The sequence below is a fragment of the Spea bombifrons genome, chromosome 6 (genome assembly GCF_027358695.1).
Source record: "Spea bombifrons isolate aSpeBom1 chromosome 6, aSpeBom1.2.pri, whole genome shotgun sequence".
Taxonomy (NCBI): domain Eukaryota; kingdom Metazoa; phylum Chordata; class Amphibia; order Anura; family Pelobatidae; genus Spea; species Spea bombifrons.
This window is the reverse complement of record NC_071092.1, coordinates 10,108,333-10,123,879: the sequence shown is the minus strand read 5'-3', so window position 1 is coordinate 10,123,879 and position 15,547 is coordinate 10,108,333. Positions and strand designations below refer to the sequence as shown.

Sequence of the window (15,547 nt, the reverse complement as noted above, 5' to 3'; positions counted from 1 at the left end):
ATGGGCAGAGCTAGCCCCAAATATCTTACATTTTATTTGGGTGGGAGGGGAATTGGGCAAGGAGTCGGCCTAAACACCACTCCCAAGAGATTTAACACACTTAACTGGAGGTCTCCAGGAAAACCGGGGACTGTCCAATTATGGTTATTGAACTAATAATATAGGTAGTTTTTTACTTATTTATCTGTAATAAGCAATGCTACTTTATGTAATGGACAATGTGACTGCATCATGAGAATTGTATGGTCTCTGTTCTCCTTCTAAAAGGTTGTTAGGCTCAGTTATGTATTTTGGTCAGAGCTGATCTAGGCCTGACCCAGGGCAGCACCCCAGCTTCCGCCTCATCACTGCTCTCTGCTGTGGATATATTATAGCAGGTGCTATCCCACTTAAGAAGGCACCAAACAGCTATCCCATCCATTCCGAAAGTGGTGCACAGAGCAGCATACTCATCAAAAGCCATCTGTCCCTTATTTCTGACGTAGGCCTGCTGACCTAAAAGCACCAAGGGGATGAAATAAACTAGGAAACAGTTAACTAAACAGTGAGTTTAATTAAAGGGAAACTATAGCTCCCAAGTGTCCATCTTTGAAAGATATGGGACTCAAATCCCTCTGATTCTACTTGTGTGAGTTGATCACAGTATTGATTTGCATCAAATATATTATGTAGATAAAATACAATATTTGAAAATTGGGAAATTTGGGAAGTATGCTCTTGATCACCATTTCATCAAAACACTAACGTCTTCATTACTGATCGCTAAGGTGCTTACTCTGCCGCAAAAATAGATTAGCTAACTATCCAAAGATCATCTCACCAGATTAACTATTTACATTAAAGGAAACCCGTCTACCCCTCTTAGAGGACATTTACTGCGAAGTCAAGGGAGCATTCTCAAACAAGTGTCCGCAATTCCACCACGTCGCTATTTCTACATGTATGTTTTCACAAACGTTTCTTCAGAGGCAACTCTGTAGCTAAGGTTGTAAGGGATGTTTGCACATTCAATGCGTCTGTAATATACCACATCATCTTTGTAGCTGACAGGTACTTCATAAACATGTACACATGCAATAGCCACAACCATCTTTTATCACAGAATGCAGTATATTTGTGTCACTGTGAAACAGGAGAAAGAATTAAGAGCATCAGGGCCATACTCTGGCATCTTAACCATTTGCCCAACCAGTCTCCCCAATGCACTATAGCTCTCAATGCCCCAGCTGGTCCCATGAAACCAACTCAGCTGTACAGACCTCCATAAGTATTGTTTTCTTGTGAACTTAAGTGCCTGTCAGCAGGTTTGTGTCAAGATGCTGGGAGAGTTAGCCATGCCAACCCTTCTAAACATCTGATTCAATTCAACTCCATACAAACTGTGCTGAAGACTTTTTGCTACAAGACAAAAATCTGAATTTCTATGAATAGATACGTTTCCACTCTTTCTGCAAGCTGGCAGATGAGTCAACTTGAAGCAAGACATTTGCTGCAATTTTTTAAGTATACAGCTATACTTGACATAGATTCCACCAACATTCATTACATACATGGAGCTTAGGGTATTCTGTCTGCCATGTATCACTGAAAGCTTTACATTATAAACCCACACCATAGCAGTTGGAAGAAAAAAAATGTAATGCCAAATTAAAAAGGATGTATGTTTATTAGATCAGTAGCTTCAGGGTGGATTTCCTTCGCAAACAATTATAATGAAGTAAATTACCCTAATTTTAAGGAGCAATGGATTTCCTTAATAGTGACATCATGAAATACAGGTCATGTGATAAGAGCAACAACACTTACAGGCCATGTAAATGTACCTAAAATCAATGTCTTTGGCTGTGCAGAATCAAAAACCCAACAGTTGTAGACCATGTTCCTTTATAAGTGGTAATACAAAGAGACCAAAATGGTAAATCCAAATTAATTTTACTGACCCTCTTCAGTCTCTGATTTCAGTAGCACAAATCTTGCCATTTTGTCACTGAAGAAGAAAGAAAAAAAACTAGAAATATTTTGAAAAGTCATCGCTTTGGGAATATTTCAGAATTTAGGAGGCCAACTACATTTCACACTAATAAAACACACCAGCCTGAAGACATTTTATACTGATCACAATAGAGACGACACCTATATAACAGTTTGTAGGTAGGTTTCATAGTTCTGATGATGATGTCAGATAAACTGGAAGGACAATGCAAGCATGTGTTTGCGGGCTTTTAGAGAAGCCCTTCCATTTCTTTCATGAAAGCTTCATACATATCGTCCTTGGTCTGCACAGGTACTGGGGCCCCCCCAACCTTGGGACTTGGTTTAGCAACTGGTCTTGCAAGCTCCTCTTCTGGTTTCTTCTGAGCCGTGAATGGTGCTGATCCCTTGTTTTCTCTGCGTACACGGAGGGCAGTTGGTACAAAACGCGTCACCTCAGCTTTGGGATTTGTAATCTGGGGTTTAGCGCTGATGGTTGCCGTGGCCTTCTTCTCAATTGTGGCTCCACCTTCGTCTGACTTTGGACGCTGTATCAAGCTTGGTGGCGCACTTAAAACACCAGGATTCGCTAAAGGTGTTGGAGGGAAGATACCTGGGGGTGCAGTGCCAGGTGGAGGAACCATAGGAGGACGCATCATAGGGCGAGGAGGAGGTGGCATACCTGTATCAATTTGAAATTAGACAAGTCTTATAAAAAATGTCTACAAAAAAACACACATATCACTGAGAGATAGAAAAAAAAATGGACACAGGGTCAGTGTCACTGAAAACTGTAAAGGCATTTTAAAGTGGACCTGTAACAAAAGGACACACTTTATATTACTTAAAACAACATGAAGGTCCAAAAGTAGTCGAAGATCATAAGCTTAATTAGTATAGCCAGTACTAATTAGTACCCATCCAATCACTCATTACTAGGTACTTACCTGGAGGTGCTGGGGGTGGAAGACGAGGTGGGGGTCCTCGAGGGGGTGGACCCGGAGGTAAGCCAGGGGGTGGCCCTGGTGGTGGCCCTGGCGGGCGGCCAGGTGGTGGCCCTGGAGGTAATAAGCGAGGAGGTGGCCCACGAAGGCCAGGAGGCCTCATGAATGGAGGAGCACCTGAAGAAATATTAAGGTCAATTAAAGTGCCACAACACAACTTATACTGTATTTTTCAAATGGCTGTCTAACCCAATTGTCTTTTCCTACCAAGACTACACCGTCTATGAAGCGCTAGAATAATTAGAGCCAATGGAATAGTCTGCTAAATAAAATAAAGGAAATTAGGGACTAGAAAAAAAAAAAAAAAGGTTCACTTTTCGTGGCACCCCTCTTTAATAAGAAAGTGTACTGAAGTACTCTGAACTTACTTGAGGTACAAAATGCAGCTCTGTAGCTGCTCTCATTTTTGCCATTAATTGGCTCTCTAAAGCAGCCGGTCAGTCAGTCAATGAGAGCTCTTTCTCTGAATGTGCATATGGGCCTGAATATACCCCCTTATGAGCAGCATTCACCAAGTCTGCTCTGGAGCCCCTTTAAAATAAGGACGGCCATCCTACTGTGAAAGTTTTTTTATTTGAAAAAAGTTTTAGTACCTGGTGGTGGTCCTGGGGGCATGCCTGTTGGTGGCCCAGGTGGCCTAAGTGGTGGTCCTGGAGGAGGTCCAAGAGGTGGTGGTCCTGTCATGATGGAAGGAGGCATCTGTAGTGGTGGAGGTGGGACAGTAACTGGTGGTGGTACTGTGATTGGTGCTGAAGAACTTTCAGTGCTTTCAGATTTAGACTCCTCAGGATGCTGGGAGTCTTCAGAATCAGAACCATCCTCTGAAGATGATGTTGATGAGTAATCTTCACCATCGTGATCGTCATCTTCCTCAGCCAGCTCTTGACCTGAAAGATAATAAGGCTGTGTTACGGATGTGAACTCTTTACACAAGTAGTGCAATTACAACCTCATTACTTTCTACAAAGACATAAATAATTACCTGCCATACGCAACATCATTGCTTGAAGTGGAGTCAAATCCTTCACATTCTTCTTTTTCTTCTTCTTCTTGTGAGGTTTTTCAGGTGCATCAGCAAATCGCACACTATGAGCTGAAAATGGTGGAGAACATGATCCATTATACAAAAGACAGGAGGTAACTTACTGATAGACCAACAGAGCTCAGCTCTTTGAGCAGTCATGCAGAAATATTAATATTTAACTTACTTCCTTTCCTTTCCCCACTGCTTTTCTTCTCTTCATCACGTTGGGAGTAGTCTTCACCATCAGTGTCCCTGTCATCTGATTGATTGCTATCACTGTCATCTAAACTGCTGCCACCGTCATCTTTGTCTTGCTCCATCTCATGTGGATAACCTTCATCTTCACTTGAGCTTGCACCATCATGGTGTCCTCGTTGCGCTCCTGGGGATAGGTAAGTTACCCCTAATTTAAATATTATGTGGAATACAGCACAGTCCCTTAAATGTAACCATCATTCACATTGTTATTTAATAACCACATATGATGGCTAACCAGAGAACAGATAATATGGGGCCACTGGCATAACTACAGAGGTCGCAGCTGTGACGAAGCCTGTGCCTCTTGGGGGCTGGTGTGACCCCCTTGTCCCCGTCTCCTCTTACCAACTCAAAATTGTTTAGAAAGGGCCCTTCCTACCTGGACGGTACCTAATCTATTTTGAACCGGCACGGGGAGACAAGCGTACTGAGGTCATGTTATGTCATGTGACCCTGTGGTGAAACTGAGGCTGCTCATCCCTTTTCCATTCACAGAAACATTAGCCTTACAGCAGAGACGGGTTTAATAGCAACATAGTACAGAACTTCTTCTAAGAGTTCTGGAGACACTTGCAGTTTTGCATTATTCTGCCACCCTACAATTAGCACCATCAATTCCTTATAGGAACCGTTTTTTTGGTTTGTTTTTTTAACTCCAAAAACAGGTTACCGAGTACTAGTTACAAACTTCAGATGCAATGTAATGTTCAGTGCACCTTGGGTTGAACCGTTTTTTTTATTTTTTGGAAGCCTCACCTGCTTCAGGGCTGTACCTCATCTCCTCATCCCGACGTTTTGTGATGTTGTCTAAAGCAAAGCCAACTTTACGGCCATACATTTGGAGTACCTGGGGTGGAGGAGGCCCAGGTGGTGGTCCAGGGGGCTTCTTTCCCGGGGGTAAGCGTGGCACACCATGGCCTGGAGGAAAAGGCATGGAGACACCTCGTCCGGGTAGGCTGAGAATAGATAGTACAGTTACTGGACGTTAATGTAGACTACTAATCTTTTAGGGGTTGTTGTTCTTGGAAATTGGTTTATAGTTCAGTGAAATTACATACAGCACGCTTTTGTATTGTTTTCTGTTTTTCACCTAAGACCTCGTTCCTTCCATAAGCGATCTCATGAAAACAAACCCATTCTCATTTACCCATAAGCAGAAGTCTTCTTTAAGATGGAAGGAGGCTGAGCTCCTGGAAGCGGGATGTCCTGGATCAGTATATTGGAAGGAGCATGTGGCAAGTCTGGCAACGGGATGCTCTCCACCTCAACATGCTGGGCATTCTGTGCAAAGATAAACAAACATCAGTAGATGACTTTATGGAAACTAAAAAATTATGTTTACCAAAAAGGTTTCAATTGGAAAACATTCCAAAACTTAAAATGTTAAAATTATCCACCCAAAAAAAGGTTTCATTAATAAGTTTAAACAATGAGATGCAGTGCACCTTATCCTGGTAGGAAACGACAGGTGTGTCCCATATAACGCTGACAATTTGTCTCTTAGTTTTAGTTATTGCCCAAAATATTAAATCTGGTTATTTCAATACATTTTCTTTAGGGAACTATATACCATCTAATGTTAAAGAACACAATTAAGCATTGAGAAGATGAAATATACAAAACTGTATATTCATGCCAAGTGAAACATTTTATCTATAGTAGATCCTTACCTTCACGGCATCAAAATACTGGCTAAGCTGTGACCTCTTGTGTTCATAATCCAGCTCAATTTTCCGGAGCTCTTTGTAGGTTTCAGGATTTTCTTTCTCATACAGTCGTAGAATACGTTCAAACGTCTCTCGTAATTTCTTCCGTTTGTCCTTGAGAACTTTTTCATTTAGTTGAGGCTGCTGTACAGGGTTAAACTCTGGAAATAATAAATGTATTAACCATTATGATTAAAATGGTGAACAAAAAAAGAAAAGTAATCTGTCTGCAATTAAAGAACCTTAGATTATTTAGATCTCCACAGTCAGACTAAAATTCCCAATGGTGAAGACATTTTTTATAAAGTTCAGGAGGACTCTTCTCTTCTTTGGATGGGGGGAGGGGGGCTGGAAAAATGGTATTTCCTATATCCTTTCATTAAGGTTTTACTGCAATTAATGTTAATGTTAAAGTTTAAGGAATTTAAAGAAACATTTTTTCTCAACACGGTTGTCCTTTAACAAGGTTAAATAAAGCCTATGTCCTCTCCAGCGTGTACTTACCCATCTCATCAAGTTTCTCCATGTCTTTGATTATCTGCTTTGGGTCTTTCATTTTCAACACAGCAGCCCTCACCATCATTCTTTGTTTTTTGTTCTACAGGCAGAGGAGAAAACTGGTCACTAAAAAAATGTCCCTTTTCTTCATGCTTGCCTTCAAAGTTATTGACATTCCTTTCTAGTGTTTAATTTATGCCACTGTGGTCTCATCCTTTCCTACAGCTTTCTCCTTACCCCTACTAACTACTTTTCTGTTTCTTCATTACTTAGGTTTCAAGCTCAACACATTCACTTAATTTTTATTTTCACGCATGTTTCACCGATACTGCTATACAACATCTTAAATACTCCCTTATGGTGATATCTGATCTAACCAAGCCCTTGCAGTGTTCAAATACGGCTGAATCTTCAAAGACCTTATTACTGGCAAAGAACATCAGATTTCTACACAATAAAGATTGTGTGTTAGGTAGCACCAGTATAAACCAAGTGTTACTACACACACACGTATATACATACATACGCATACAAAAATGAATGCGACCAGCTTACCTTTTTCAGTTCCCTCTTCCTTGCCTCCTTTCCTGTAGAGGCAAGACAGTGAATTCAGAATACAATTTTCCTTAGACATTTTTGATATAGGTTTAATAAACAAATCAGTATTGAGGGGAAATGCTGCATGTCAGCTACCACAAGATTAGCTATTCATTCAATGGTGGACTACAACCAAACAACAAAAGGGGACCATCTGATGAAGTCTATACAGGAGGGGAAGGTATAGGATAAACAAAGGAATTAGGGAATCCGCTCCCTGTGTGGAAAGTTACACAAAACATCACACAGCTGACTACAGTGGTTACCTATAGCTTCACCGATAGAAAAACAGAAACAAAGTTAACATATGAATCACTTACGTGCTTGATCTGTGGGGTTCATGAACTTCCCACTCTTGGTGGATGAAGTGGATCTTCGCCCCATTTTGAAATGGATGCTCACCACCAACTTCAATGAGAAATAAAATGTAACCTGTAAAGAAAATATAAACATAAGGAAAACATGTGTTAATATACTTTATAATATTGAGGTCCCATATAGCCTTTATACTTTTAATTCTCAAACACTGAGAAAACAAGACCAAGCATCTGAGGACGTATGGACAACTCGGTTCAGGAAGGGCATTCAAACCAACTGTAACAGTAATGTATTGTTTGACAGCCCGTTCATAAAAGCATGTCATTTATTTTAAACTATCTAAACGTCATATGGAGCCAATTTTTTTTTTTAAAAGGAAGTCTAAATGTAGCTTTTAGCAGAAAATAAGTAGATGTGACTTTATTAGTAATAATTCAAAAGCAGTAGCATTTAAGCAAGCAAATAGTGTATAAAGCGTTATTATTAGTCCACGCTAAAGCAAATGTGTATACAATAAAGGTAACTTGGCGATTTTGAGAAACATAAAAAACATGCCAAATGTAGAGAGAAGTAAAATTAAAGGCTTCAGCGTTTTAATAGGGAGATTAGCAGCAGGTGGCTAACGTTCACCAACTGCGGGCAAAAGGTTGCACTGTGCATAATGTTTCACTATAGGGAATCCATTATTATTATTATTATTATTGTCACAAACCAAAAGTATTTCTGAGCTACTGGATCAAACACATCAAGGCTTCACACATCCCCAGCCGAATGGACTGAGGCAATGTAAATAGAACACATGAATACATCCAGCAGGACTGCCTTTGTTTAAATATAACAAACATTTATTTTTTTCTGGAATTATGCAGCAAAAATACGAAACAAAAAACAAACAAACTGGACATTTTGACAGAGCTCTGTTGATCCAGTAGACAGTGATTAGCCACAGCAATTTTCATCTCAAAGTCACATAAGCTCCAAACTTCCATTACAAGTCATTTGGACTGAACTGCATCATTTTGGGCACAGACAGACACACGTTTACACAGACAGACAGACTTACACAGACACACACACACACACACACGTTTACACAGACAGAACCAGTTACTCCCTGAACCCACGCCATCCATACTTACATCCACACACAAATACAAACCAAAACGCTAATCATTCGGTTCTAAATACGATCAGCGAACACATCTCAACAGACAGAATAAAACAAAGCATAAAGTCTGCAAATAAAGCTCTGCCCCCTCTTACAATCACCTTTTCGGTTACTAATTCACTTCGCTGCCCGCTCACTACACCATGTATCCAGAAACATGGAGACGTAGTTCCGCTTCCGGTGTCGCCTGGTTACGTAGAATGATTGCGCCTGTAATAGGGTGGAGTTATGGGACGGCCACGTTGCTATGCCATTTCTCGAAGCTAGGGGCGGCTCTTAGTTCGCACATGCGCACTTATTACCGTTTGTTAACGGTTTGAAGACGGAGTAGGATTCGTGTGGTGGTATCGCACGGTGGTGCACTTTGCTACTGGAGGCGGTTCCAGGGCCCATTGAAGCATATTGATGAATAAATCATAAGAGGAATGTCCCGGCCATGTTTTTTTGTGTAATTATGAGACAATTCACTTTGAATTGTTCCCGCATGGCTTTCCTATATGGTTTTATAAGCATATTTTCTTCAAGCTATATATGCAGTGTATTTGGTATGAGTTTATGAAGTGATTGTATGATACATACGTTATTTATAACATTCCGTTCATAAGATTAAAAAAGCACTTAGAATCTTTTGGGCCGGATTAAGATCATAATGGGCCTGGTGCTGGGGATTTTGGTGGCCTTTTTATGGAAATAAATAAAATAAAATTTTAACTCTTCTGCATCAATGTGTATTGGAGAAAGATGACAGTGCTCGGCAGATAATATAGGATAGAGTCTTATGTGATGGGAGAGAGAGGACATCGGTACACCAAACACGCAACATTTGAAGCCACAATTTAGTGCCACTAATCCTTTTTAATAAAATATGCAGATTGAAATAGAGTAAATAACAAAACCTTTACTTTTCCTCTCACTGATTTCTGGGCCTAGAACATTTTGTCCTCTGAAATGACTACAGATTAAAGAGGGCATTTTATCTCTGGATAAACAAAAATTAAGTTGTTCTATTTATTTATAAGGTGGCAGGAAACATGACCAAAAACGCACACACCAGGACAGGCTCTGCCACACCCAAACACGCACCAGGACAGGCTCTGCCACACCAACACCCAAACACACACCAGGACAGACCCTGCCACACCAACACACACACAAGGGCAGGCTCTGCCACAACACCACCCAAACACCTAAATCCAGATGGGCTAAGGTACAACAATAACAAAAAAAAAGTATTTTCCGCACCGCCTAGACATTGATGCCCTTTTGTGTTTTTTCCCCCTAGTGTGTCTCCCCCAGCCAGTGAGTATTTATGCCCCAATGCTGCCCCTCCATTTAGTATTGATTTATGTTACCAGATTGTATGCACAGGACCTGCCCAACACCCAGATTGGAAGCACAAGACTTGCCATCTTTGTACCCAAACATCCTGCCTGTGGCATCCTAGCCTCAAACAGACTTCCTGTGCCCCTCCACTTACACATCCATGCTACCACACACATATTCATTCACTCATTCATATACTCATTTACAGTGTTAGAGAATTTCCGAGAACTTCTATCTATATATCTTTATCGAGGGGCTCGAGAGAAATCAGACACACAGACGGGGGTGTATGTATAATAAGATCTCTGTTTATTAAGGCGCATTATGGATGTATATATATATGCTTATCACAAAGACTGGAAATAACGCCCTATTCTAATCCAATCATTTCACATAAAATAGCAGTATGCCCATATTTAGCAAATGCAAGGGAGGAGAGGATGGGCAACAGATGCTTGCTGTAGCTTCCAAAATGGCCTTGCACCTGGTTTCAGCCGAAACTGTTTTTTTCCGGAAACACCGTGGTCCTGCAGATTTGGGAGAACCAAAATTGGGACAAAGTTCATCCTCTATTCCTCCACCACAGTCTGGTCATCCTAACTTAGAAGGGTCAGGAGCACAGGCAGGAATGGAGAGCTACACGATGGGATCAGTTCAACTTGAATGGGTGTTTTTCGAACTTTAACCCATATAAATGCCCCAAGGGTTTTTAATTATAGTTTAACCCCTCCCCCCACTTGGAATGAGTTGAAGAGGCCCAGGATAGGATCTGTGTCTCATCTAGGCTGTGTAGGTTTTATGATATACACCTTCACGTGCCATTGATGCTCGTCTACATTGAGAGTTGTTGAGAGGAGAGTGGAAGTGAAGAGATAAGGGTGTCATTTTCATGTTAAGCTTGGTTTTAAAGGCTGTTGGAGTATATGTTAGGCATTTGCGATACCACCAGAAGTGTGCAAGAATATCTTGTAACATATAAGTGAATAAAGACAGACCCCGCCAATATTGGTTAATATTGTGTTTTAAGCACACACTCATTTATTAAGCATCATGATTCACATGCACAGTAGTTGAATTTATAACAAGCTAAGCACATAAGCATTTTTTCACTTTGGTTGCGCGTGTTAAGAAGCTTTAATATAGTAGCCACTTAAATAGGTCCAAAGTATAGGCGGTAAGCTTGGTAAAAGCCAACCCATTCTGACAGCTGGTCACAGGGTAAATAGTTTTCACACTGTTCCTTCTTCAATTCTAGTGGAGTCTTCACTCTGGGATACCATCTAGTGGGAAAAGAACCAACCACGTTCAATTCTATCATGAATTAATTCATTCTACCTTAATTTACAGGCCTGTAGGTTATTCTTAAAGGCACACAATTGCCTACTAAACAAAGAATGCGTGTTAAAATTAACCCTTTACAAAATGACAACTTTAGTAGTTGCAACATATACTTTATCCATACCCCTAGTCTCTGGAACACTCACTAAGCCAGCACAGCTTCCAAAAACATCTCCGACACAGCACATGGCCATGGTGCAGGGAAGTAGTTAAATGCATATGGAGGATTCGGGGGACATCATGTAGCTATTATATATTTAGTATCATTAATTCTCAGTTATACGTACATGTCTTGCAATGTATTGTGTACTACATTGGCTTTGTGTGCAATCTTACATGAATGTACAACCACATTCATTGGAAAAAAAAAAATTTGAATATATTTATTAATGGGTTTATGGTTTTAAAAAAAATATTTCGTTGTCTTTCCTGTTGTTTTTAGTTTGGCATATACAGGGAAATATTTTGTTTTCTAAAAATAATTTATATTATATCATATAATGTCAGGCACAGTTTATTTTAATCTATGCATTTGTGAAAAATGTAACCTTTTCTTGAAAAAATAAATAAATATGGCTCCATTAAAGGTAAAATTTAAGCTATCCACCTAAACATAACTATAGAGACCTCTTTTAATGTCTAAGCAAAGGTTCAAATATGCCTTGTAGTGGATATATCCTCAGAAACTTGGAAACTGAGCCCTTTTAAAGAGATTCATGCATCAGCTGTAATAGTAACAGCAGCAGTATATCATTATGTGGACCTACCTTTCGTAATAATCATAGGCACGTTTGTGTCTTGTAATCATTGCATGTGCAGTTCTTCGCGTTATCTTTATGTCTGGTAGAGGACAAATAATCATACAGCCATGCGGTTACTGCGCAGAACGTTATTTGGTTTTTAAATTGGTCATTTACAAATATAGCTTAGATAAATATATTTGTCAAGGATATGTTTTTAAATTGCCAAGACATATGCACATATCCACTTATGTTTCACTCTGCCCGCTAGTGACTGCATACTGTAACCATGCCTGCGATTTGTCAGCATCTGGCCTTAAAGCACCAAGGCCAGTTTTTCCATTCCAATACAGTAGTGGTAACCTGTGTTGATTTCTTAAACCAAAGATGCCAACACAGTCTTCACAGCACTTCTGCATCACCAATCCCATGGACCTTCGATTATATCAGACGCCGCATATTGTCAAAAATAAAACTAGTAAAAATGACTTAGTACATCTAGTGTGCGTTACTTACATACTTATTCTTTTAGTAAAAAAAAGCTGGTGGGAGCTTTCCTTTTAAAGAATGGATTATCAGGCTTAACACAACATGAGAGTCATCTCTAGCAGTAGAAATGTTTTTGGTAATGTAATTACTTCATACCTTAGTGTTTTACATATAAATTGTCAAAACTGACTCACATTTACATGAAAACATTATTATTACATTCCTTTCTGCGATCTGTTGTGTTGCACTTTATTGCCACATGGTGGCGCAATGTATACACTAGACAGCTGTTCATTGTATAGTCTGGAACATTCTTGTTCTCAAATCACTTGTAATGGTGAAACGCCAAAAAAAACCACACACCTTCTTTTAATTTGATGGCCACTTGTGTCTTCTTACTGCAATTACCATAAAAAATGCACAAATTTTGTCTACATTCTGGAAACTATTACAGGAAGTCCAATAAGTGACGGGCACACATTTTTTAAAAAATGTATGCTAAATTATGCTGGAACCTATGGATTTCTATACGAAGCCCAGTGTTGTTTATGGGCTAGTTGGCCACAACATAATAAATATATTATTTAAACTAACTTTTTTAATTATATACACAGTTGCAAACACAAAGGCTCTAGGTTTTTTTTTTTGGTGAATTTGACGGTGACAGTCCATGGCAGTACTTTTGTGCTAATGCACAATATCACGTATAACACAGTGGAGGTATGTTTGCACATAGCATGAAGGCAAAGAAAATACATATTCCATAATAGTATACGCACTCACACAGACACTAATATTGAATTGTTTTAGTATTAAAAAATATTTTGTGAAATTAGTAATAATTTTTAATTATTATTTACAAAACGGCTACAGCCACAAAGGAAAAAGACAGGCAGAAAAAGTTCAATATCCTAACTCATACTAGTGGCAGTGTGACATTTTGGCCGACAGTGGTGAGGTTGTGAGTGACTCTGGTTATGGTGGCCTGCATTGTACCTCACTGTCTGTTGTGTACTTGAAAGGATATGAAGATATATGATATATGAAAATGTAACAGTGACTCAATCTGCTTATAAAAATGCACTTGAGGTTGAGCCGGGGCTCTGCAAATGAGCTGCTTTGCTACTTCTAAAATCTACCCCCGATGGCTAAAAGGATTATTTATGACTTTGTAGTGTTCCCGAGCTCCTGTTATTGTAGCAGTTTCAGTCAAAAGAATAGGCAGCACGATTGGCAAACGATTGATCATATTCAAGGAACCTACCTTCCTTAACAAAACAGTAGACGGAGAGCAACAGCAACGAGAGGATGATGAAAATCTTCATTTTTTAAAGTTATGCTTGTGTAATTCAGCCGCGGCTTTCAGATTTTTTGCTGTATTTCACCTGTTCCCGTTGCACAGCTTCGGCTCCTCTTATATTACGCATTATTGCATAACAGCTTTTATTCTGCCCTCATACTGCCAACATTCTTTGTACATCAGCTCATTTTTGGATGGGATATTTCAGGTCCTACTCTTTCCACACTCCTTTGCTAGTTCATAAGATCGGTGTTGTCTTAGAATTTGTTTTTCTATTACGCCTGTTTTCCAGAAAGACAAAAAGTATGCTGTGTTTATTCAGGACACATAAAAATGAACAAGAAAGTTACATTATTTAACAAAGGAGGCGGGGTAATAATTAAAGGGGAATAGTCACATTTCAATGCATTTAACCCCTATGGACGTACCGGTACGTCCATTAAAGCATCTCAAGAATCCTCTATGGACATACCGGTACGTCCTGACCTTCTTGCAGCGGGAGATCAGTCTGTCGTTTGACATCCTGGGCTCCCCTCTGTCAGCAGAAGCCAGCATCGCTGGCTTTCTGCCTCCCGATCTGCTGTAACAGCTGCCAGCGTGAACGCCAGAAAACTGTTACGCATCACTGCTGACGTCACCTGGAAGGTCATCGGAGGATAGGATATCCCCTGCAGGGTCTGTCTAGACCCTGCTGGGATATCAGATCGCTCCGACGAGGCACTGATCACCATGTTTCTCACTCTTCTCACATGCTGAAACAACAAACCAACACAAATGTTTTTTAAAATAATAGAATACATAATAATAAACAATAAAGTGAGCTAAGTGATGTCATTGTGACATCACTGGCATTAATAACATGTTCAAGAGGTCCCTAAGAGGACCTCTAACCATACTGCACTCATAACAGTGCAAAAAATATAAAAAATGTGTATACAATGACACATCCATGCTCACATCCACAATTACACATCCAAGTTCACACACACACAACTACACATCCATGCTCACACATATACAATTACACATCCATGCTGACATTCATTTATATATACATACAAACAACCCCCACCCCTGCTTCTCACCGGTCCTGCAGCCTTGGTTTCACTGCAAAGTCACGTGACGTAGCATGACCCCAATATGCTCCTGTCTCCTTGAGCCGCTTCAAAATAGAGAGGGCAATTCTTTCCTGGAGCGGTGCATGTCTAAAGGGCCCTTTCTAAACTATTTTGAATTGGTACGAGGAGAGAGGAACAAGAGGTCACAGCTGAGAAAAATTTATGTAGTGATTTTATAGGTATGTTAGCCTTGTTTTTAGTGAGGCAATCTATACAAAGTTAGGTTTTATCTCTATTGGATTTGTTATAGGGAGTCCAATCATTCTGTACTTTGATTGTACTTTATCCTGGGTTTTGGTTACCCACATTGTTTTATTGGCTCTCATTTTGGTACTATTTTGATAATGTATCTCAAGGCCGATTTAAGATAGCAGGGTTTCTACTATATGCATATTTCCAATTTAACACAATCAAGCATTTTTATTTAGAGTATAGAATGTAGGATTTGGAAAAGTGGCACATCTTAGCTCCCTTATATAAAGCAGTAGCTTTTTATTTTACTTGTTACATTTAATGTATTTCCTTTTTGGACTATATATATATAGTTCCCTCCAAATACATTTAGTTTAAAAAAAGTTATTCAGCAAGAGGAATAAGTACCCCATTGTTAAAATTTTCTCAGAAGATAACTGAAAACAATGATAATGTGTACTTTGAAATGTGCTTAGATTTCTAATGTTTCCCAGAAATATTTT

The 15,547-nt window shown here is 39.6% G+C and overlaps 2 protein-coding genes across 2 annotated transcripts; both read right to left on the bottom strand.

Moving 5' to 3' along the window:
* Nucleotides 1-1,642: 1,642 nt before the first annotated feature.
* WBP11 (WW domain binding protein 11) lies at nt 1,643-8,748 on the bottom strand. The gene is made up of 12 exons (XM_053468758.1): nt 8,646-8,748; nt 7,379-7,490; nt 7,017-7,048; nt 6,468-6,561; nt 5,928-6,124; nt 5,405-5,538; nt 5,014-5,213; nt 4,184-4,381; nt 3,958-4,068; nt 3,569-3,862; nt 2,919-3,092; nt 1,643-2,653 (listed from the first exon to the last, which is right to left on the bottom strand). The coding sequence occupies exons 2-12, from the start codon at nt 7,440-7,442 to the stop codon at nt 2,223-2,225; spliced, it is 1,929 nt and encodes a 642-aa protein (XP_053324733.1). The 5' UTR covers nt 7,443-7,490; nt 8,646-8,748; the 3' UTR covers nt 1,643-2,222.
* Nucleotides 8,749-10,870: 2,122 nt separating this feature from the next.
* Nucleotides 10,871-13,776, bottom strand: LOC128499835 (osteocalcin-like). The gene is made up of 3 exons (XM_053468775.1): nt 13,699-13,776; nt 11,973-12,045; nt 10,871-11,147 (listed from the first exon to the last, which is right to left on the bottom strand). Exons 1-3 carry the CDS (start codon nt 13,757-13,759, stop codon nt 11,018-11,020), a joined length of 264 nt encoding a protein of 87 aa, XP_053324750.1. The 5' UTR covers nt 13,760-13,776; the 3' UTR covers nt 10,871-11,017.
* Nucleotides 13,777-15,547: the final 1,771 nt, after the last annotated feature.